This window comes from Uloborus diversus, chromosome 8, assembly GCF_026930045.1.
Source record: "Uloborus diversus isolate 005 chromosome 8, Udiv.v.3.1, whole genome shotgun sequence".
Lineage (NCBI taxonomy): Eukaryota > Metazoa > Arthropoda > Arachnida > Araneae > Uloboridae > Uloborus > Uloborus diversus.
In genome coordinates this window covers 91,475,133-91,500,623 of record NC_072738.1, presented here as the reverse complement: position 1 = coordinate 91,500,623, position 25,491 = coordinate 91,475,133, and the positions used below count along the sequence as shown (strand labels likewise).

At 35.8% G+C, this 25,491-nt stretch overlaps 1 protein-coding gene across 1 annotated transcript; it reads right to left on the bottom strand.

Moving 5' to 3' along the window:
* Positions 1-2,016: 2,016 nt before the first annotated feature.
* On the bottom strand, positions 2,017-25,407 carry LOC129227291 (clotting factor B-like). Its single transcript, XM_054861829.1, has 7 exons — positions 25,257-25,407; positions 18,635-18,895; positions 10,776-10,873; positions 7,065-7,174; positions 5,458-5,702; positions 4,449-4,624; positions 2,017-2,291 (listed from the first exon to the last, which is right to left on the bottom strand). Exons 2-7 carry the CDS (start codon positions 18,858-18,860, stop codon positions 2,121-2,123), a joined length of 1,026 nt encoding a protein of 341 aa, XP_054717804.1. The 5' UTR covers positions 18,861-18,895; positions 25,257-25,407; the 3' UTR covers positions 2,017-2,120.
* Between the last annotated feature and the right edge of the window lie 84 nt (positions 25,408-25,491).

Below are 25,491 nucleotides of genomic sequence, written 5' to 3'. Positions count from 1 at the left end.
AATCGCATTCATTAATTTGTTGGTACTCTAGCTCAGCCTAAATGTAAAACAAGCAACACGAAATCTTAAAGCAGAAAGCCCAAAAATCTAAGTCCGCGCGCAAGCGCAGTTGAAATGGCAAATTTGTGACAATCGGGATTTAACGTCGAGTAAATTTCCGTTGCTTGCCAACTGAAGTAATAGAAAAAGCTTATTAATCTACACGCACAAAAAAGCACTGAATGCAACGAATTAAGTGTAAAACAATGCCTTACTAGATGCTTTTGCCCCCCAATGCCAAAATCTACATAAAAATGAGCGCATAAAAACAGGACACCAAATTGTCATTCGTTTTGAAAAATCACCCACATAACAGACAAAAAAAAAAAAAAAAAAAAAAAAAAAAAAAAAAAAAAAACTGCTTAAGGCTTTCACATCTGGCGTCAATATGAAGAAATAACATTTCCGGTCTAAATGGCCGTGGTCTAAATCGAAAAGAAAATCCAGACGTTTCGTCAAACTCTGCGGCTGACATCCGTTAAATTTCGTTAGAAAAGAAGATAACTTCAATTTACCTAAAACATGGCACCCTGCCCTTAGATCTGCTCGCCACGACGGCGACGGTTCAAAACAGACTGACGTCCGCTCTCATTTCGAATCTGAAGATACTCCCACTGATAGATACACCCAGATCTGAAGATACACCCATAGTACCAATCAGAGGAGGACGCCGTCCAAGAAGAGAACGCCACCCAATCAGGAACCAAAATCCACCAGCAGCTTGAGAATGCCATCCAATCAGGAACCGGCGCCCACCAGCAGTTTACATAAATACTAGAGCGACCGGAGCAGCTCATCACTCAAGTGGAACTCATCCCCTGATAATGTCAGCCGCAGAACTTCAGAAAACATCTGGATTTTCTTTTCCATTTGAACCACGGCCAATAAGCCCAGAAATGTTATTTCTTCATTTAACAGATAATGTTAACGTCAGAATACTGTCCCTAAAAAAAGTTTCCATTGACACATTCAGACAACCTTTTTTTTGAGCTAAAACAAAGGCTGAAAAAGACTAAGTGTTGCCAGTATTTCTGTACAAGTTTTAACCTTAATCTTGTTGCCAGGTTTCAAATCTTTACTCAATGATTTTTGGTACTTTTGGTTGAGGGTCAAGTACTCCTAGTCTCCCTAAAAGAACTCTCTGAATACATTTCATACAGAAAATACCATTTTATTACAAAATATACTTAAAGTAACGACGATAGAAATTTTTAAACATTTACTCTTTTTACTCGTCCTTTTTACATTGAAAGATGATTAGTGCAGCTCAACTCCTGGTTGCGTTTACTGTCGAATCCAGTACAGGTAACTGGATATTCGAATATATCCTGTTGGTAATTTACGTTTGCGTCCAAATTTAAAGGATAGAATACCCACAGCAATCCAACGGTTTTCCTTTTGGCACATAAGTGGGTAAACAGAATAGGACTTGTAGGAACCGAATTATCTAGTGATAATGCAAACTTCCTGACACATTGAAGCCCTGATTGCATGGTTTACTTATTATCCATGACGTATAGATATCAATCATTAAGTAACTCTGAATGCATTTGATTGAGGAAGTACCACTTTATTGCAAAATATTCTTAAAATACCTTTTGTATAGATAATTTTAATAATTTCCTTTTTACACTCGTCATCTTTAATTTGAAAGATGATCAGTACAGCTCGACTCCTGGTAGCGTTTCCTGTCGAATCCAGTCCAGGTAGCTGGAGATTCGAGTATATCCTACAACGATTTTACGCCTCTGTGCGAATTCAAAGGATAGAATACCATCAGCAATACAATGGTTTTCCTTTTGGCACATAAATGGGTCGCCAGAATCACCCTATTAATAAACCCCTCAGATTAAGGACTTGTAGCGACCGAATTAAGCTGCAATCGTTAAAACTTCCTGACACACTGAAGCCCTGATTGCATGGTTTACTTATTATCCATGAACTATAAATATCAATCATAAAATAACTCTGAATGCATTTCATTTAAAAAATATCACTTTATTGCAAAATTGTCTTAAAATAATGATTGTAGGTAATTTTAATATCCTCTTTTCACTCGTCGTTTTTACTGTGGATGATGATCAAAGCAGCTCAACTCCAGGTTGCGTTTTCTGTCGAATCCAGTCCAGGTAATTGAATATTAGAGTATATCCTTTTGGGTATTTTAGAGTGCGTTCAAATCCAAAGGATAGAATACCTTCAGCAATCCATCGATTTGCATTTTGGCGCATAAGTGGGCTGCCAGAGTCACCCTATTAAAAAAAAATTCAGATTAAGAACATGTAGCGGCGATTTAAGCGGGGGGGGGGGGGGTAATGATCAAAAATTTCCGACGCCCTGAATCCCTGATTATCTGGTTTGCTCAATCCACGTGAAATTATAAAACCACGTAACTATTTGGTTTTTTATATTTTCCGTTATCAAAAAACTCCCGTTGTCACAAATCGTTCACGTATTTTCGTGGATTGCAAGATGAAGAGAAACTTGTCATTTTCGTAATAAAAAAAATGATTAAAAGAAGCATAAGAGATCTGACCGAAACACCCTAGAAAAAATCCTGTTTAAGGACTGTTATCGACCTATTTACGCAGTATTAGTTCAATCTTTCTGATGTACATACTGAATCTCCAATTGTGTTATAAATATATCCAAAAATTCCTCCATATTTTGGTTTGCTTATTACTCGTGCAGTATGCAAATCACTAAACCCTTATTGAACTTACCGTCTTTGAAAAAATAAATGAATAAATAAATAAAAAACTTAAAAGAACCTTTGCTGTGCTTTCGCTGATTGCAAGACGAAAAGTAAAAGAAAACTGCCGGATTAGTTAAATTCAAAAAGTAGCTTAGGTGGAAAACCAGAGTCAACCTTTAAAAAAAGTTTCAGATTAACCACCAGAAGTTATCAGTTTAAACAAGTTCCAGTTTGTATTTTTTTCTTTCTTTTTTTTTTTGTCAGTTGCTATTTTACTAGTTAATGTCTGCTGTTTATTTTCGTTGCTTTAATCGGATGTCTTTACATCCAAAAGCTTCCAACTATGAAATGAGAAGGGGGATCCTGGAAACCTCGAAACACGTGTATTCTGTAATCCGCATATTTGTGCTACATAACGATGTATATTTCTTGTTTCACCATTGTTTACATCAGTCAATTCAAAAATTTCTATAAACAATTCCTCAATTATTTCAAGTACTCAGCGGGAGACAATATTTTTTAATTTTAATAAAAGTTTTTGAAGTAGAAGAAGAGTGGGTTCAGTGAGACACGAAAATTCAGTTACATGTTTTATCATTAAAAAAACATAGAAATCAATTTCGTTCTGATGGGACAATATTTGGGTAGGGTATTTTAAAATAAGATCTAGAAAAAACTACGAATTCGCGTAAATGAAAAAATGAATTAAAACAAAGTGCAGTTTTGCCACACTGTTCCCCCGGTAAAGTGGGAACAGTGAGAAACATTTTTTTTTTCTTTTTGAGTAAAAAAACTGTGAAAGAATCTAATTTACGTAGTAAAATATAAATGACTAGCTACGTCGCCCGGCTTTGCACGGTCCACCTCGAAAATAAAAGTTACGTCAAGTGACGCGAGTTCAACATTCAGGCTTGAACCAAAAAGCTAAAATAAACGTTAATTAATAGATTAATAACCCAGTCTGTAAAAACTGCTTAAGGCTTTCACAGTCAACGTCAATATGAAGAAATAACATATTTCCGGATTTATTATCCGAGGTCTAAAGGAAAAAGAAAATCCAGACGCTTCGTCAAGCTCTGCGGCTGACATCACCAGTGGGTGAGTTCGATGTGACTGATACTGATGGGCTGCTAGAGTCGCTCTGGTATTTAAGTAAACCGCTGGTGGGTGCCAGTTCCTGATTGAATCGGGAATTGGGGAAATAAGAAGTAACACAAGATCTGCTTTCTTCATCTTGAAAATCTCTTTTTTTTTAATGAGCAACATCAATGGAGTTTATCAACCCTTCTCAAACTATAGAATGCAATCCGAATTTCGAAAACATTTGTTTTATCAATTAGGTTTATTTTCGATTCCGAGTCACAACTGACTACAACTGTATTTATGTCGAGGACTGCATACTAAGTGCCTTGCCTCCATTATTTTTATACCGATAGATGGCAGCACCATCACCGGATCGAACAGTTAATGAGAACTTAGAACTAGTCCAGGAGCTAATAGCTACCTGGGGCTAGCACCCCCAGAGGTACCGTTTCACTTGGAGGACATTGAGACCACGAGCATATTTAACGTCGCCCAGTCCCCTTTAATAACGACGGTGGGTCTTCGACCATCGAGGTTCGAACTCAGGACCCTCCGACCCCGAATCCGACACTCTACCGATCGGGCTACCACGGCCCAATTAGGTTTATTGGAATTGGGACGGAACACTTACGTGGCAGGTGCTGCCTTTTGCATCCGAATATGCAGTACATCGAATATCATCTGTTACACCTTTAGGAAGACGTTCCGGAAATCCACCCAATCTTTTGGAAATGATTTCGTTGCAAACGTCATTGGGGACGATTGGTATACAATTAAGATGCAGAAGTACTGGACTCATAAAACCTCCTGGAAAACATGCACAGATGATTGGAATGATTTTACATATGAAAATAAGAAAAACTTAAGCAAATAAAAATAATTGAATTTCGACATTTTGGATTCAAATTATTTTTTTCGCAATCACAAACTGCGATAGGATCTTACTCGTTGAGTTTCTATTTTCTGCAAAGCCCTAAATCGTAGCTCAAATGACGGCACTTCCGCCATCTTGAGGCTAAACGATGCTCTCTTTTATGTCTGATGTGGTGAAGTAGCGTGTTTTGCTTCTTGATTGTGGCTTCTTATTAACTCCATGTTAATCCACTATCAAGATGCACCACAATCAGGAACCAAAACACGCTACTTCACCATAGCAGACACAAAAGAAAGCATTATTTAACTCTAAGACGGCGGACGTGTCGTTATTTATTCTGTGATTCAGTTATTTATTTTCTAACTTGAGAAAAAAGTAATGTAGTTCAAGACGTCGAAATTCAAATGAATGAAAAACTTCACCTGGTCCTAGAGCATCACCACACTAGAGTCAGTGACTCTAGTACGGTGATGCCTAGAGTCGCTATATAAACAGGCCGGCGCATCAGCTTAAGTTTAGCCATTTTGGATTGGATTTTTCATTGTTGCACAGCTAGGGTTACCACAACAAAGTTTCGGGTTTCGCGAAATTTGCAGAAAATAATATTTTATTTAATAAACAAATCACGTGACGCTAATAATCGCTCGCAGTGAACAATCACCAAACGCAATACCTCGCCAGAAAAGACAACCACTCAAACGCGCGCTTCTATTCAAAATGGCTGATCTTAAACTGGTGCGTCGGATCGTATATACAGGAGCCTTACCTGATCCCGTAGCACCCCACGAGGCCGATGTATAGCTAGCGTCTTCCAAATTCCCTTCAGCCGCGTTCGGCAAGCATATTGGGCTGAATCCTGGGAAATCCACATCTTTATCGAGTGTCAGCACAGCAATGTCGTCATACATGGCACCAAATTTGTACCCTTCGTGAATTGTTATGTTAGCAATGGTGAATTTCAGTCCTTCGGCATAGTAGATGTCGCCAATTCGAATGGAATATAAGTCCGGCCTGTAGGGTGAAAAATTTATTAGTGATGCGAGTATTCGACTTTATCTTATATTTTATTTCATCTATAAATCAAATCGTAATTTCCCCTTATTTCATAACTAGAAAATCGCCCGTCAAGGTATGACGGGTGAAATTTGCATCTACATTTGAACGAAGCAATTGCCCGTTTGGCGATAATTTGATAGTTGAAATTTTACCCTTTACTTCAGTGGATTAACCCTAAACTCCGATTGATAGCGTTCATTGTTTGTTGACCTCTCTTTCGTTTCTTCATTCTCCTAAAAGGAAATTCTTACCAGTAAAGTAGTCCAGTTACCGGACCGAGTTCAGCCTCATCAAAATAAAGCCTTTCCCAGCATGTCAAGCATTACCAAAACATATTTTGAAATTATCATGCCGTGGCGCGAGTTTCATTGTTGATGACGTCGTTTCTCGATCATTGGCTATTATATATATGAGTATATGATAATTTGTACTCGTAAATAGTATTAGCTTTAAGCGTTATTTCCAACACAAATATGTGTATGCAAAAATGATTCCATTTGCGGCGGTTACACTCATAGACACACGTGAAGTTGCTTCGGTTGAATTTGCAACGAAAACTACAATTATTTTCACTGCAATTTTGAGCTAAAAAATTATCATCAGGCCAATTCTTCTAGCGATTATCAGGATGCATATTTACATTCTTAATTAACCTTTAAAAAACATTGAAAAATACTTTTATACCATTAAAATTCTTCTTTAAAGCATGTTTACCCAAGATCTTATTTTCACCACTACTTTTCACCTACCAAAGAATTACTTTTCTACAAAATATAACCCATAATATTTCCTGTGATAGTTACAATGATTATACACTTAAATAAGCCAGAATCCACACAAGCACAGATCTAGTAACTTTTCAAGGAGGGGCCATTGTTATTTGCCTGACCTCTTACTACGTAAAGTAACAAATAACAACGTCAAAAAGCAGAAATTGCAGAAGTGTTTCAGCGTTACAAGGAACGCAAAAAAGAAATTAGCTTATGGATGAAAAGACATCCGACAAAAGCTTTTGTTGGAGGTCATGAACCGAACAGGTTGCCATGCATGGACCACATGCTAAAATATTTATTTATAATTTTCATTCTTTATGGTTATATTTATCATGAAAGGGAATATTATTATTAAAGAGAAATATACTGAGAAATTGTTCCTATAATTAACGTGACATTTGAATTGAATTTCCTTTCGAAAAAAAATCGAAAACAGATCGATTGTTCATTGACCGGCAACCTTCCCTATAAACTTCTTCGTAGCTAAACAGAATTTTCGTTTCGTAGAAACATTTTGATAAACGTGCTTATTGACGTCACTTACCTTGTAGGCTGCTCAAAACAGTGTGCTGCAGATAAGGCTTGTCGACGGTTGATCATGAAACCATTACAAAACACAGAGTCCACACCGAGATTTTTAAACAACACGGCTACCTGCATTTAGAAAAATGAATTCCTTGAGATTTTTTTCCCGCAGGTATGCGAATAGAATATGCTTCATTTTCATCATTCAGCACATTTACAAATTGAATTAATTTCAAAACCAGCATTTAGCGTTTTTATAAACTAAATTTGTTTCAGATTAATCATTTCGTGCATTTACAAATCGTGTTTTTTTAATTCAATAACATCATTGTGACTAAGATAAATAAATACCTTTGTGCGGAATAGTAAAGTCAGACCAAACAACGTAAGTAGAAGCACAAATTTGTAAATTACAGCAGACACGTGTTTCGGCGTTACAGGGAACGCCTTTTTCAATGCAAAAAATAATGAGCTTATGGATGAAAAGACATCCGACAAAAGCCAAGAGCAGATAAGCATGCAGCTTAAAAGATAAAAACAGCGGATTAGCCAAACACCAATGACAAAGTTATAAGAAAGAATAATTCTTTCTTTCTGGGTTCGTACCTAAGAGAAAGCTCCTGGCCTTTGCTTGCATTCCTATTGGTTCCTGATCGGTTTATAACTTTGTCATTGGTGTTTGGCTAATCCGCTGTTTTTATCTTTTAAGCTGCATGCTTATCTGCTCTTGGCTTTTGTCGGATGTCTTTTCATCCATAAGCTCATTATTTTTTGCATTGAAAAAGGCGTTCCCTGTAACACCGAAACACGTGTCTGCTGTAATTTACAAATTTGTGCTTCTACTTACGTTGTTTGGTCTGACTTTATCATTGTGACTGTTAAAAACATGTTATATCTTAATGCTGCTATCGGTCTTCAACCCATCTGGTTTCAGTCGCGAAGCCTTGTTTGCCACCTATGACAACTAACTGAACATTCTGCTTTCGGCTGTGCACTTTAGCGACCGAATTGACTGAGAAAGATGTCAAGACCGAAAGAATGTCTATTGACGATTTAACTAATATCTCTGCTATTAATGTTATTCAAAGATAGAACAATGCGATTTTTTTTTTTTTTAAATTTCGAATTTTATGGTACTTTGTTCGATTTTTAACTCCCAATGATTTAAGAGGAGATTCTTCAGACAGAAAGATCCACACAGGTTTGAATAGTATAGCTTCATTAATTGTTTACTCACAGATAAACAAGATTTCCATCAAAGCGTTGTTTGATAATATCCTTTAGAAAATAGTGTCCCAATTCCACTTACCTTTCATGGAAATCAAAGAACTAATTGTATCGAATTGTTCTGTTTAGAAACAGATTTAACTAAGCATTTGGGAACTTTTGGTAAATCGAAGATAGTGTTTGGCTCACCAAAACTTGCAGCATTGATTAACATGCTTGTAAAGTAAGTTTTACATGAAAATAATTTTTTGTATTTAATCATTAATTTAAAATCCAAGCAAACATATTCCGTTACCTGGTATCTGCATAGAAACTAGTTTATTCCCCTGAAAAACGTAACGTAAAACTGGGCGTTTTTTTTTTTTTTTTGAGAAGGAAGATTAAAAGATAAAACTGACTTATATAGTCGACCACGAAAAGTTGAGCTTTTGTTCCGCCTCGTTTCAGAATTGTCCATTTTCGTAAAAAGGCGATATGGAGAGAAAAGTTGGAACAGAATTTGCAAGTGCGTCATTGGTTCTATAGATTGAATACATCACCTTGGAATTTAAGAAAATAGCCAAAGAGGTAAAACATTTTAATTTTGTGTGGTCAAGGCAGTGGTCTCATTGGACAGGTCACATCCTACGTAAGTGGGTAGGTCTTGGTTTTACTTCTTTCAGCAGCCGTTCGTCAAATATAACAACGCCCCCGATAATTAACTTCAATTGAAAATTGGCTCGAGTAGGGTTGCAAGAGAGAATGCAAGGCTTGTCATTTCTACTTTTTCGCCAATTCAGCGCGGTTATTGCTGTAGCTTAAATCTTTCAGGTCTAAATAATCACATAAAGAAAATAGACTAGGATTTTTTTTCATGTCACCAAAATGTTTTCAAACTCCAAAATATGGCACATGTCCTTTCTTTCTTAGCTACCTATTTTAAGGAATAGACCCTAAGGTCATTTATTCGCGGTCGGACTATACTAACATTAGTATTTTATCTCTTTATCTCTTTATTGTAAATAAAAGTAAGGTTTCAAAGAAATTCTGGAATGAAGTCTGTAGCGGATTTGCGTTCAGGAGACCCCATTGCACCTGCAGCCTTGAAATTTTGAACAAAATTATTTCGAATCCCGGTGGTTCGCATCTGGTTTTTTTTTTTTTTTAATTCGAATTAGTTTTCTTCAAATTAATTTTTTAAGCTAAAATTTCGCGTAAATTGCCTATTATTGCCTATTAAGAGGACGAAAAATTACTTGCACATATTAATATTATATATCGTTGTAAAGGGTAAAATTTTACCGTTCTACGCAATTTGTTTCAATGCTCTAACTTAAATACAGCGGGGGTTATTTGCGTTTTTACTTTGAACTTTTTAAGGTTTAGCTAAAATTTGGGCACTACTTTTTTCATTAAATCTATCAGTAAAAAGCGAAGGCATTGTCCCACAATTTCTTTTTGTAACCACTGGAAAGAGCGATTTTTTTTACTCCAGATCTAACTCGATGCATGGTCGGAAAACTAAGCCAAAGGAAAAAAAATCACAAGCCATTAAAAATCAAGTTCTACTAATATCATCTCCATCAAAATTATTGATGTTTTACTTGGCGTTTCCATAATTACGTCTTTTCGATTCGCTTGTTTCTCCTTCTTATTCACAAACTTCCAGGGTTTCGATTTTAACAGAAAATCTTAGGCTCAACTCAATTCAGGCCCTAAGTTAAAGAGCAAAATATATTACTAGAGACCACAAATATGAAATCAACTTTTCAAACGTACAAAACTGCAGTTATGAAATGCTCAGGAGCCCCTTAGCACTTACGACTCTGCAAGTTGGTACAAGGTATTTTGAAACCCGGAGAAGGGGTACATTTTGTTCCAGACGGACGTTTTCAATCTGTTTTTTTCTAATTGACGATTTAAATCTTTCTGAATCAAATAAGATGGTGAAGCAATCTTCGGGGGTTGGTGAGCGTTAGCGAGCAGGGGCGGAGCTCCCTTGTATAATAAAAAAAAAGTAAAAACATAATTTTCTATAATTTTTCATTCATAACAAGATTTTAATGTGCTGTTACAAATATTAAATACGACATCAGTGTCTTACAAGAGATAACAGGTACTATGCTGCTGTGGGCAGGTAAACGGCAGTATCTGCGGAAATGACTTTTCGAGACAGTTGACGAAACGCGTTTTGGATTCAATGCTGAGAATAGGGAAATGTTGGAACTAGACGTTATTGTTCGTGCTTTTTTTTATGGGAACCAAAAAGCAAGATTTTGCAATAAAGCTAAAGTAAAATATATGAAAAAAAAAAAAAAAAACTGAAAAATTTGCAGTTACTGCCCGTTACCTGCACACGGCAGTTTAAGTGCTATGTCCTAATGAAACATCAAATTAAAAAACAAAAAAATGCAAAAATGTGAAAATTGAAAAACAGAGCGTCGGCAGTTTACGTATTATTTTTGTACTTACCCAGAAATTAAAAAGAAAAAATTGGAATATAGTAACAAAATGCAAGCAATACCATCCAAGGAAACTGGCCTTGTTTCGTCCCTGTGTCGTAGGCTGTCTTCAGGAGTGAATTTTCGGATCCCTGTGGAAGTGGCTGACTCACACCGCAAACTGAAGGGGAAAAACATGCATACATATTCATGTAACAAATGTATAAAGTCGCCTCAGAGCAACAGTAAGACATCTACAACCAGGAATAACAGTAAGATGTCCTTCTGTTCCTTTGAGGCACCTCAGAGCAACAGTAAGACATCTAATCCCAGGAATAACAGTAAGATTTCCTACTATTCATTTGAGACGCCTCAGAGCAACAGTAAGACATCTATACCCAGGAATGACAGTAAGATATCCTTCTGTTCTTTTGAGGCTCCTCAGTGCAACAGTAAGACATGAGGACTAATTTATCAAAAGGGAACATATCCATTCTCCAAAAATGTTCAGGAGGTGAGAAAAACTGATTAGGATAAGAGCAAAATAGTTTTATCAATTGCTTGGGGTACAGAATTGAACATAAAACCACAGCAAACACTGTAAAAGAATTCCGAAACGTTACTGAGTATTTCCGTGTAACGTTTCGAGATTATAATGGTTTTCATACACTTCCTGGAAAAATCAAGTATCATCGTCAAAAAGTTTCCTGAATTGCTGAAAGTCGCACGGATATGGACTTTTCACTGATGTGAAAACATTTTTAGCTCCCAGTCTAAAGATTAACACAGCGTATTTGTAAAGTGTATCGGCTTCAGTCCGGTTGCGGCCTGTCCAGACTGATAAATCTCCCAAAGGGAGCAAACAAGTCTATGGATTGCGTAGCTTTGCAAGAATTGTAGGCAAGTAACATTCTTGAAACTTGCTAGCAATTCCAGCATAGCTTTGGTCATGTTTGCAATACTGCTATTGGAACTTCCCTGATAAATCTGGATTGTGCCAAGCCAGATACACGACTGGCTTTAAACGGGAGAATTACTGAATTTTTCAGGAAGCTTCCAGGATAATTTCAGAAAGGTTACTAAATTTTTGCGAAAAACGTTCCTCGTTTTTGCAAAATATGTTACTGGCAAAAATTGGGCACATCAGCTGCCTATTATTTTCCAGGAACGTTTCTGAATCGTTTTTACAGTGAATCATGGCCCAGAGTAAAAAATGTTTGTGTAAAAAAAACAAGGAGATGTCGCCGTCTTAATTTTAGGTATGTACCCTTTTGAACGAAAACCAGAATGCTAAGCAATTCAAGTTTCACCAAAATTCAATATTACCTTCACACACTGTAAAAACGATTCAGAAACGATGCTGGAAAATAATGGGCAGCTGATGTGCCTAATTTCTGCCAGTAACAGAACTTGCAAAAACCAGAACGTTTTCTGCTAAAATTCAGTAACCTTCGTGAAATTGTCCCGGAAACTTCCTGAAAAATTCAGAAATCTTCCCGTTAGAAGCCAGTCTCTGAAACTTTAGATTAAACTTAGGAATGTATAATATAATAGCTCGGCATCTTGCTGATTTACTAAGGTAGTTCTAAGAGCATTGTTGGAAACATGGCCAAAGCTAAGCCAGAATTGCAAGTAAATGACGATAATTTTACCCACCTACAATTCTTGCAAAGCAAAGTAGTCCACACTTATTCGCTCCCTTTGAAAGCTTAATTAGCATGGACGGGCCGTAATTTAACTGAAGCCGTTGCACTTTATAAATACGTTCAGTTGATCTTTAAACTGGGAGCTAAAAATATTTTTGACAACACTGAAAAGTCTGCACTCGTGCGACTTGTAGCAATTCAGGAAACTTTTTGACACGGATACTTGATTTTTCCAGGAAGTGTTCAAAAACCATTAAAATCCCGAAACGTAACTCGGAAATACTCAGTACCGTTTCGGAATTATTTTACAGAGCACATTCTCTTATCGAAGTGCTTGAACCTAAGACGAGTGAATTAAAATTTAAGCATTTTGGACATGTGTTCTTTTGAATATAAAAGTTTTCGTACTACAGATTCATTCAAGATATATACCTTTTGTTCAAAATTAAACGCGCAGAGAAAGGATTTGTTATCTTTTGATCTAAAAGTCAAACTTTACCCTTTAATAAAATAGGACTTGTTTGTGTAAAAAAAAACAAGGAGATGTCGCCGTCTTAATTTTAGGTATGTACCCTTTTGAACGAAAACCAGAATGCTAAGCAATTCAAGTTTCACCAAAATTCAATATTACCTTCACACACTGTAAAAACGATTCAGAAACGATCCTGGAAAATAATGGGCAGCTGATGTGCCTAATTTCTGCCAGTAACAGAACTTGCAATACTTACTTTAATGCATTTACCGTTTAGGCTTCTTGAGAATAAGTGATTTAATGTCATCTGAAAGATTTAGAAAATGTCATAAAATGAATGTTCTAAAAAGTGGTTGTGTTCCCTTTTGATAAATTGCTCCTCATATCTACTGCAAGGAATAACAGTACAATATCCAACTGTTCCTTTGAGGTGACGATATAATCTGTAGTAAGTTAACACCCTTAATACTTTAATGCATGTTAAAAAAAAACACTTGAAACTATGTTCTTTGGCTTTAAGCTTCTGCTCTGCTCAAATCATGAGAAAAATACTTTTACAAATCATAGTTTATTTAAGGGATTTTTTATGGTACTTACCAACATCGGGCTTCAACAGAAAAAACAACAAATAATTTACCGTCAAATGTCCCAAAACATTAACGAAAATTGTAAAAATGCCTTAGTTTTTAAATGGTAGTAAAATTTATTCGTCATACAATTGAGAGAAGTAGCTATTTTCAAGCGCACTGAACTAAATAATAATTACAGTCGGATCCCGACTTACGCGAGAGATGCGTTCCAAGACTCCTCGCGTAAGTTGAAATTTCACGTTGTAGAAAAGTGTTTTATATAAGATTTTTTTACTAACATACTTTTACTAACATTTTAGACATTTTTAAACACCTTTTAAACTGTTTTAGACAATTCTTTAACTATATATTACCGTTTTTTACATAAAGAATTGTTTTTTCCGTATTTTTGAAAAAGCTGCATTATTCAGCATAAATACTGCTACGATGCTCAAAATTGATGATCAGAGGGGAAGAGAGAGAGAGAGAGAGAGAGAGATGAAAATAAAGCAGTACGGTACGTACAGTATGTAGTAATAATAAAATACTGTACTGTAAGAGTGCTTTACAGTAGATACAATAAGTTACATATATAACTGAACTAGTATGTTGTGGCCATCACGAAACTTTCTTCTATATTTTTCCTTTTTCTGATCCCTCCCCATGCTTGACGAGGAAGCAATATTCCTAACAAAAACAAAATGACACATGCAAAAACTTGACGACCATCCCAATGTCTGGATTATTGCAAAAGCAAAGCAAAGAGCGAAAATTGAAAGTTATTTTAAAAGCCTTGCTTGAATTAATTACAAATATTTTATTTGTTAACAAACATAAGATGGCAACAGTTAAAAATTTTAAATCATTGAGACAATATTTCCGATCATTTCCATACAATTAAAATCACGAGAAATACGCAGACGACAATCTATTACGATTTATCTTTCTTATTGTTGCATTAATAAAGCTATTTTTATTCGCAAAAAAAAAAAAAAAATCAACACCTCTTGGAGCGATTGGCGTCAAAATTGAACCAAAGCCTGTTTACATATGGATTCACATATATTCCAAATTTCAACCAGAACGCAGCATTACTTCTTGAGATAGGGCACTCACAATGGAAAAAAAGAACGGGCGATTGCGCTACCCCCTTTTTAGCTGTTGACACCAAAAAAAAAAAACAGCTCTTATACCCACTAAGGGCTACTTGTCAAAAAAAATTTGTTTGATTCCGTTCGTTATTTCTTGAGATACAGCAGTCACAATTCACGACAAAAAACGTTCTATAACTCAACCCCCGTTTGAGCTATTGACACCAAAATTGAATCAGCACCTGCTCCAGTTAGGGGCAACATATGGACCAAATTTTGTTTGATTCCGCCCGTTACTTCCTGAGGAAAAGCAATCACGCATAACTCAAAAAACGTCCCATTGCTCCACCCCCCTTGGAGGAATTCGCGCCAAAAACCAATGGGCACAAGTTCACATAGGGTCACATATGTGTACCAAATTTCGTTCAATTTCATGCGATAGTTTTTGCTGTAGAGCGGCCACAAAAAACTGGTCACACACAGACGTGACACACACACACACACATACACACACACATACATACACACACACACATACATACACACACACACATACATACACACACACAGACAGACAGACATTTTCCAAAAATAGTCGAAATGGACTCAGCACACCTCAAAACGTTCGAATCCGTCAAAATTCGAAATTCGAAAATTTGCACGAATCCAATACTTTCTTCTATATATTAGGTATAGAAGACAGTAAAAATTGAAGATGATGATTTACGCTGCGCAATCTGATCGTTTTTCTAATATATTTTTAAATACAGTAGCTTCGCATTTACTTTTATAACATTTACATCTATGATAACACCCCTCTTTCAGGGTCTCCATATATTCTACAATACAAGAGCAGATTCTAATTTCATTTTATTTGCGATTTGCTTAAACACTACTCTGCGAGCTTCATATTAAAATTAAGGTCTGGACTTACACAGATCGCCTTCTCTTTACTTTTAATTATATGTATGAAAGATTTACTCAAACCTAATTGTCGTGCTACCTTCGACCCAGTAGTTGCACAAGCGTATCAAGAATCTTAACCTTTTCTTAAATTGTCACAAATTTTCACTTTTTGTTTCCATCTTCAAACTTTAGAGGAAAGAGCGTGCCTAGGTGCCACAATATTTCATTACCTTTCATATTTAGAATAAATAAATAAAAAATGAGGAGTGGTGATAGATACATACTAATAGAGCTATGTCAGTGATGCTGAAATGATGAAAGTACATTCTCGAAGTCAATAACAAAGCCGAAACGTATTCCATTCCAAATATTTTTGTGTTGAGACCGAGAAATTCGCTTTAGCGCTATAATTCGTTGCTCCTGAAAAACTCGCGTTATAGCCATTTCGCGTAAGTCGGATCGCGTTGTGGCGGGAGTCGACTGTATTATTATAATAAATTCCCATATTTGCGAATTCCAAAAAAAGAAATCTCTTTTTGTTTAACATCAGATTGGTGCATTTACAAGTTTAAAATTGGTTAGCATGTTCAGTGAGTATTTTCTTGGTAGTTAGCAATTACAGAGTTTCAATTTGTTCTAAAAGTATTTATAAAGACTAACTTGGGTATGTTACCAAATGGCAGCACGATGCATTAAGGGTTAAACCAGGGCTAAGGCAGAACTACATGAAAAATACTGACAGCCCGGTTATGCACACAGAGACTGCAGTTTCGTCCTCGTTATGGACTTGACAAGTAGTCAATAACCGAGCTCGAGGCAGCTGTTTATCTCATTGAAACAGATATTACCTACAATCTGGCAACTAAAATAAATTTAAAATATGATAAGTCCACTGCAAAGACAAAAATGCAGCCTCTGGGTGTCATAACCGGTGCGTCGGTATCTCGCATATGCATTTATGCTATTGGGAAAGATTGACATTGGAGGAGGTCAATATTCATCGGCGAATGTCGACATTTGCCAGACCTCCGTCTTTCGTGTAACATAGGCGAGAGTGTTGTACATTGGGACGCTTTTCATATTTTAATTTTTAATGTCAATTATTTGGATCAAATTTAAAATATAAAAGTAACATTAAAGAACCCCCCACGTTCGTGAGAGTGTGTATATAGGCGTGTGTGTGTGTGTGTGTATATATGTATGCGACAGTGTGTAGGCATTCATGTGTCTAGGCATGCGTGTGTGTATGTATGTGTGTGTGAAGGATATGGACGTAACCTGGAGACGATTTTCGCTAGAGGAGCAGCATCGGGAGGGGCCGGAAAAAGGTGGTATTGCAGAGGAAGGGGGGGGGGATAAAATCGTAGGGACGTCATTCAAAGGTCAAATGAAATTAATAAGAAATTCGTGATTGCTCAATAAATAGATGATGTTTCGGTAGAGGATGTAAGTAGCTTTACAGCCAGAGGTACTGCTCAAGAATACGACTGGCTGACCTCAGACCGTTAAAACGTGAAAAATGCGGCACTCGTGAGAGCATCTATCCAGAAATCAACAAAGTGTTTAGCACTTAAACATGCAGCTGGCCAGCGATTTTCTGATAAGAATGAAAGAAAAATCCTGGACTGTGTGTATCTATATTACGTAAATATTGGTTTACTAGCTGAACAGCATAATGTCGGTCAAGTTGCAACCGAACACTAAATTCTTGTTTGATTCGATGATGTCGTGTCCAAGAAGAAGTCAAATGGATTCGTGAGCTTTGGCGACTGCTCTAACCATGGGCACTACATGCTCTGTGTATAGGTCTATATTAAATGGATATGCTCCAATGTTCTGGAGAAATGCCAGTATTTCTGGGCAGTTGAAAATATAGTTCTTTATCAGGACACTTTCAACATTTTACATAAGTCCTGGTATTGTCTGCATTGATTTTCATGCCATCAAAGTGACCTGTTCTTAATCTGGTTTAACAACTAATATTTTACTCCGTAGTAATAAAAAAACCACAATTTCAAAGTACGCATTAACAATACACTGTAAAAACGATTCAGAAATGCTTCTGGAAAATAATGGGCAGCTGATATGCCCAATCTCTTCCAGCAACATATCTTACAAAAACCAGGAAAGTTTTCCGCTAAAATTCAGTAACCTTCCTTAAATTATCCTGGAAGCTTCCTGAAATATTCAGAAATCTTCCCGTTTAAAGCCATTCGCGTCTCTGGAATTTTAGAGTTAACTTAGGTAGGTTTAATGTAATAGCTTGGCACCTTCCATTGTTTCCAGGAAAGCTCTAAAAGCAGTATTGCAAAACATGACCAAAGCTAAGATAGAACTGCTAGTAATTATCAAGAATTTTACTCGCCTGCTATTCTTGCAGAGCTACATAGTCTCTAGATTGATTTGGGCCCTTTGGGTGCCTTATCAGTCTGGACGGACAGCAACCGAGCTGAAGCTGATACACATTATAAATACGTTCAGTCAGTCTTTAAACTGGGAGCTAAAAACTTTTTTCACAACAGTGAGAAGTCTGCGTTGGTGCGACTTGTAGCAATTCAGGAAAATTTTTGACAATAATACTTGATCTTTCCAGGAAATGGATTAAAACTTTTGAAATCCCGAAACGTTACACGGAAATACTCAGTAACGTTTCGGAAATTTTTTACAGTGTACATGACGATGATCACAGCACCAGGCCATTGCTACTACTACAAATGGCACATATACCGCTATCTATCGATACTATTGTTTACGAGAAGGCACTTCGCCCCGCCTCCTCGAATGCAGATTTCCATTTTACACGGGGGTGATCGATAAGCAAGCCACGCGCTTCTAAATGAGGCAACCAGACAGCCCTAACTTGAGCGTGCATTTTAATGTGTTAAGAAGCCTTTGTGTCATTTACATCACTTGCTTCACTTGTCTGTTGTCATTTTAGTTATTCTTACATTTAAAAAACTGCTGCATAAATTGATATGATCCGATATACCTTCTGCCGAAAACAGCGAAATAGAATCATCGGATATCACGTGACGAAGAAGGAGTCAAGTGCTTTCTCATGGTAAACGGACACTACTTCGCCCACCGTACCCCAACCACAACTCTCACAGGGCCTTCCCCAAATCGGGAAGTTATATTCCGGACCTTGCATAAATCCACCTCCCTCACTAGGACCACGCCAGTTTAATTATAACTTAAGTGATCAGCCTGCCTTGTCTCCGATATAGTTAAGGGACATAAATGAAAAATTTTGCAAACCTGGAAACTCGCTCGGAGAAGTCGAAGCTGAAACTGGAGGAAGAGGATCAGGAGTTGGAGATGAACATACTTTAGAGGAGTTGGTGTCATTGAATCTCCTTCGCAGAGATACGCAACAAACCATATTAACGCCTCTTCTGCCACAAAAGACCTCTCTACCAAACTGCCTCAGGACCTCTCGGCATCTTTTAGGTCGAACACAACTTGCGCCGGCATCACACGTCATCGAAGATGAATCTGCATTGGTCGGGAAATTAATAGCTGGAAAAAATGAGGAATTGCCTGTTATGAGTTGTTTAAGTAATATTATATGGAAACTCACATAAATGCTTTGTATCAGCACGTATGTACTTATGTACTACTGAAGTTTAAAAAAAGGTTCCAGGTTTATCTAAAAACCTACAGAAGAAATTACCACACTATAAAAAAAATCCGAAACGTCACTGATTACTTCCATTAAATGTTCCAGGATTTCAAGGGTTTCACCAGTTTCCTGTGAAAAACAAGTCTTTTTGCAAAATGGCTTCCTGAAACGCATCAAGTTTCATGAATGTCGGTTGATACCTGAGCTGAAAATTATTTTTATATGCCAGTCTAAAAATATATTAGACATTCCTCCTTCAGCCTAGTTCCTGCCCCTACGGACTGACTGAGCCCCAAGAATAAGTGAAATGCTGGCTCTGGATACTGTACTTTGTACAATACTCTGGATCTTGGTCTTTAAAGGAACTGCAATTCGTAGCTTCGACCACATTTGCTTCTGAAGGCTTACATTTATGTACACTTAATTGATTGGTCAGCTAATGATATGACTGAAATGTTCCCTAAATATCCTTTTATGGCAAACATTCCAATGGATCAAGTCTTCCTTTTGGTCAAATATGGCATGTTTTTTTGTGTCAAAGTTTGGATAATGGTTAAATTTTCATAACCCTTGAAGTTTTCGACAAAACTTAATTTTTTTTTTATTTAAAAAAATAGGGCTGAACTACCATTGAGTTTCAGCGCATAATTTAAGGTTGTGTGGCTTTTTTGCAGCAGTTATTCAAAGAAATTATAAAGAACTAAGCGGTTCGTATCTACCAGCAACAATGACAATAGATTAACTGACATTAAGGAACATAAATAGTTAATCTTGATTGCTCAATATAATTTTTTTTGTTTGAACATTACAGCTTCAAAAAATATGTAAAATATTTTCGTAACCCGCACAAGTCCAATGTGAATAGAGTAAAATATTTAAAAGCTAGTCAGAAAAACAGTTTATCCGTGCGGCTCCGGTTAGCTGAGCTATGGCCTTGACCTTGCTTACCTCTTACTGGGGAGGTAAATAACAATAAACATGTTATTAGACTGGATTTGAGTTGGAAGGGATAAACAAAACTACAGTAAACTCCCAATGGGGTCGTTTCCCAAATTTTAAAAGTATTTTTTCCGAAAGAGCATGCTTAAAAACATACGATTGAACCATTTTTTAAATAATTTGGCTAAATTTAGTATTTTTAAAAAAATATTTTAATCGTTGCGCTTTCATTGTATACTACTTCTGCCGATGACATCACAAATGATGAAATGCAATTCACTAATGCCATTCACGGATCACAATGTTTAATTCGCATCTTTACTCATATGTAGTGGCAACGATTTGGTTGATAGCAAGCGCAGAGAGCAATATTTAGTTCGCTTCTTGGATGTTTCGGCCGTAGCCGGTTGGGTGCGGTGTCGACGTGGAGCAAAGTTCCGACGGAGGAGGTAAGTCACAATTTTGTCTTTTGATTAAGTCTTTCGACTCGTTTTGAAGCTTTTTTTTTTTTCTGAAAGCACAATACTTGAAAAACTCAAGTATTGAACGCTTTTTTTGGTTCTTTTTCTGTATTTGAAATGAATTTTTTTTTAATGACCAAGAGGAAAGAAAAAGCCTCTAACAACGACGAGAGTCTCGTTGTTGGAAAGCAGCTGAAAAGCGACACATTAGTGTATCAAAATAGTTTCTCAGACTCTGAAAAATTTAAAATTGCTATCAAAAATGGTTGCCCTAATATTAGAATAGCCATTTCAGGCATAGAGGATAAAATACCTTCAAATAAAGGGCTAAAATTTCATCAAGAGGTCGACCAATTCACTGAGAAAGGGGACATTGTAACCTTTTCCAGAAATGAAAACATAATTCTGACCACAAACTCTATAAAAACCCTGGAAAAGACCCTTAAAGTTAAAACCTTTTTAGACGTAGAAGTTAACAAAAGAATAATAGAAGATTATATATGCACTAAATATATTGTGTAAGACATTGATGTTGATATGAAACTAGATTATATTGCAGAAAAGCTAAAAGAAGAAAACGTCCAAGTGTCTCAAATATGTAGGTTCACGAAAAAAGGCACGAAAGATACTGTCCCGGTTATCCTAATAAAAGAGATAGGCAGAAGTAATAGGGATAGCACATATGTAGGAAGAATTAGATATCTGGTTAATAAATTTATCTATAGACCAAGAATTTGTAGTAAATGCCTTAAAGTAGGACACCCGGAAAAATATTGCAAAGGAGAATATAAATGCCCTGCTTGTGGCAAATTTCCAACATGTTTCAGATGTAAGGGTGACCATTCAGCCTTGGACAGTAAATGCCCCGCCCTAAATAAAAACATAAGAAGCACACAAGTTGCTGATATCAAAGATAAAGATTCGAACCCCAGTAAAACCTATGCAAAAGTTGCAAATGTTCAAACAACATATAAAAATATAATTAGTAACATAAGTGAGAAAGACATACAAATAAGTGAATTACAAAAGAAATTAGAAGGAAAAGAAAAAGATATAAAACTTTTAAAGGAAGAGATCATAAATTTAAAACTGGAAATTAATTGTATAAAATTATCTAATAACAAGGATACCCCTGTCGCCAATGCAAATGAATGTGAAAACATAAATAGATTCGAATAATTAAAAAAAAAATGTGTTTTTGTCTACGGAAGAGTATGATACACCTCGCAGTGAAGTTGAGGATATTATTGGAAACCCTTCTGATGTGACTAATGTGACGGAAAATAATCCGTCTGGGATTTTTCCCCATTAAATGTCCGTTTCGTTTCTTTTCCCTTGCTGGTGTGTGTTTGTTATGACCTTCTTTTTGTTGAACTGCAAAAGTATCTGCAGAAATCTCGATTCTCTAAAGTTTATTATTTCTTGGTCCAAGCCGGACCTTATTTGCCTCCACGAAACCTGGAGCGACGATTGTAAAATTTCAATTATTAACAACTATATATGTTACTCTAAAGAAAGAGTCCCTCTAAGAAAAGGAAGAGGAGTGTGTATTTACATTAAAAAAGATATCTCTTCATATGAAATAAAAATAAATAGTGGAGATACCGAAATTGAAATTAATAGCATAAAAATTAATATAAGCAACAAACTAATTCTAATAATAAATTGCTATCTCCCTCCGGGACCTATTAAAGACGATGTCATTGCTATACTTAACAAAATTAAAAATAAAAATCAAATTTACGTTGGCGATTTTAATGGCAGGCATGTTTTAATCGAGGACACGTGTAGCAATCACACGGCTTACAAATTATACGATTGGCTCGCTGATAACGATTTTTGCATATTAAATGATAAAACTCCCCCTAGGCACAATAGAGGGAAAAAGGATGGCATTCTGGACCTTATAAGTGTCAGTAGTAACCTAGTATTAAACTACAATATTCACTACTGCACTGAAACTGGTAGTAGTGACCATTTTCCCCTTCTGTTAAAACAAATTGAGAACAAAATACAGAAAGAAATAAAAAAAAGGTATACCGATTGGAAGGAAACCAAAAAACACATCGCTACGGAAATTAATAACGAGAATAGTTTGAAAGGAGAAAAGATTGAAAATTTAACAATTATCGACAAGTTTAACAACATTATTTACAAATGTACTAAAGAAAATTCAAAATATATTTCCTTCGCGGATAGTACCCAAAATCAAAAATGGTGGAATTATAGTTGCGCCAAGAAAAAAAGAAGAAAAAGAAAGCTTTTAATAAAGCAACTCACACCCAAAAAATGGAAGTCTGGATTCAATATAAATATATGCTGGCTGTCTTCAGAAGTTAGTCAAAAAAGCTAAAGAAAACTTTTGGTCAAAAATAAGTTCAAATCTTCAAAAAACAAAAGATATCTATAAAACTGTCAATAAATTTAAAAATAGCATTCAACGGGAAAGAATTGAGAACAACCTAGTTATAGATCATAATGGCCATAAAATCTTGGATGAAGGTAGCCAAGCAAATCTTTTCGTGGACTATTTTTCTCCAAAACCAGAAACTCGAATAATATCCAGATTAACATACAAAAAACAAATAATAGAAGTAACATATCTTATCCCTATACCAAAAATGAATTAAATACTGCTGTCAAAAATTTAAAAAATTCCTCTCCCGGCTCTGACAAAATTACAAACAAAATGCTGAAAAATCTGCCTGAAGAAGGAAAAAATTTCCTTGTAAAACTTTTCAACCAAAGTCTTGAAACTAGCAAAATTCCAGATCACTGGAAAAATTCCATTATTATATCTATAAAAAAAACAAATAAAGATAGTAGCTTGGTTAGCAATTATAGACCAATAGCGCTGACGCAAAGCACCTGCAAATTAATGGAAAAGATGATTCTGGACAGATTAATTTGGTGGGAAGGAAAATATCAAATTTTCTCTGACTTTATTTATGGTTTCAAAAAAGAGAGAGGAACAGAAGATTGTCTTTTTAAAATGGTTAACGAAATTTGCATCACCAGAGAAAAAATACATTTCACGTATCTCATTTCTTTAGACATTAAGGGAGCCTATGATAATATTCAATATAATATCTTAATTAACAAACTTTACAAAACTAATTTAGATGAAAATATTATAAATTGGATAAAGGAATTCTTCACGAACAGAACTTTCTACATCAAATGGAGAAATCATCTATCTGACGAAAAAATGTATGGACAAGGCTTGCCACAAGGCTCCATTCTGTACCCTGTTTTGTTTAACTGTTTTTTAATGGATCTAAAAGAAATACAAAACGACAACTGCATTTTTTTTTCATATGAAAACGATTCCATCATGAAGATAGTGACAAAACAATCGATCAAGTCCTCAACACGGTCGATAAGATATCGAAATGGGCTAAAAATAACTTTCTAGAATTTTCCCCAGAAAAATGTGTAACCTTAAATATGTCCCCTAGCAAAACCAAACCTACGTTTATTCTCAAAATTCAAGACACTAACATCCCATGGAAAACTCATCACAAAATTTTGGGCATCATTATTGACAACAATCTAAAATGGAATAAACACACGGATCTATTAGAAAAAAAGGTTAATAAAAGTATAAACGTCCTAAAAATCCTAAGCAACCAAAAAACTGGAATGAACAATTACAACCTGTTATCTATAGTAAAACAAATTATTATACCGCAAATTAATTATGGGAGTGTGATTAGAACTAAAGACACAAAAAACAACAGAAGAAAAATTAACGTTTTGGAAAATAAGACTATAAGAACTGTCCTAAAACTTAACTCATTTGCCCCTAACGATACTATAAGACACATGACTGAAATTGATGATTATGAAACAAGAATAAAATGGAATTTAATAAGACACATGCTGAAACAATATTCTAAAAAAAACAAAAATAATAAATTTATCCTCAATTTGCGATTTAAAAACCCAAAAAATCATATCGAAAGTGAAGCTCTCAACTATATTCAAGAGTGCAACAAAAATTTGACTGATGAAAATTGCAATTTCTTTAGCTGCAAAAACATGCCGCCCTGGCATGAATCAAAATTAGAAATCATTGTCAAAGAATAATTTTTATTAAACAACAAAAATGAAAAAGTGGTAAACCAGATTTTTAATCACTATATGGAAAATTATACCAATGCGGAAATATTTGCCACCAACGGGTCTAAAATAAAAAATAAAGTCGGGTTCGGCATTATAAATCAAGATAACGAAGTCAAAAGAAAAATAAAAATTCCCGACATGTGCTCAATATTCACAGCCGAACTAACAGCCATATTCTATCTCTCAAAATACATAATTACAAACAATAAACAAGTAATTATTCTAACAGACAGCTTAAGTGTGGTCAAGGCTCTTGAACATAAAAAAAGAAGGAAGATATTTCAATATACGCCACCAGAAATATTCTAAATTGGCTCGCAACAAACATTAACATCAAAATCATTTGGATTCCTAGCAACACTGGAATTCAACTGAACGAAAAAGCAGACATGCTCGCTAAAGAAGCAGCGACTACTGACAATATTCAGAGTATACAATGCACAACATGGAAAGATTGCCAACACGAAATCAAAGCAGACCATCAAATTGAAAGAGAAAGCAAATGGAAAGAAAGCAAATGTTACGACAAGTTCAAGCAAAGAAAACTACCCTCAAAAAATCTTATCAAATGTAGAAACAGAAAAGAGGAAATCCTTATAAACAGACTGGTCGCAAATAGTTATCTTACGAATGATAAACTACATCGCATGAAATTCGAAACATCTCCCATGTGCGCAAGTTGCAAAGAGATAGATACAGTTAATCATCGAATTCAACATTGCAAGAAATTTACCAATGCAAGAATTAATTTAATCAACAAGGTCCCTCCTAATCTATCCCACATCACAGACTTATTGGATTCCCGCATTATTTCGCTTGATGGTTTCTCATCGGCGATCTCTTCGTTTTTTCTCTGGCGTTCCTTTCATTTTCTTATCCCTCCTCCGTCTCAACACCGAACCATCTAGTGACCAATTTATACAACTTTTACAAACGATAGAGGCTAGGCCCAAGAGTACGCAGTCCTC

Excerpts from the sequence above, each read along its gene's own strand:
- LOC129227291 (XM_054861829.1), bottom strand. The coding sequence starts at position 18,860 with ATGACGTGTGATGCCGGCGCAAGTTGTGTTCGACCTAAAAGATGCCGA. Across the intron at positions 10,874-18,634 it reads TTCTCCGAGCGAGTTTCCAG|TTTGCGGTGTGAGTCAGCCA; the intron begins GTTTGCAAAATT and ends TTTCCCCTTCAG. Across the intron at positions 7,175-10,775 it reads AAGGCCAGTTTCCTTGGATG|GTAGCCGTGTTGTTTAAAAA; the intron begins GTATTGCTTGCA and ends TTCTAAATGCAG.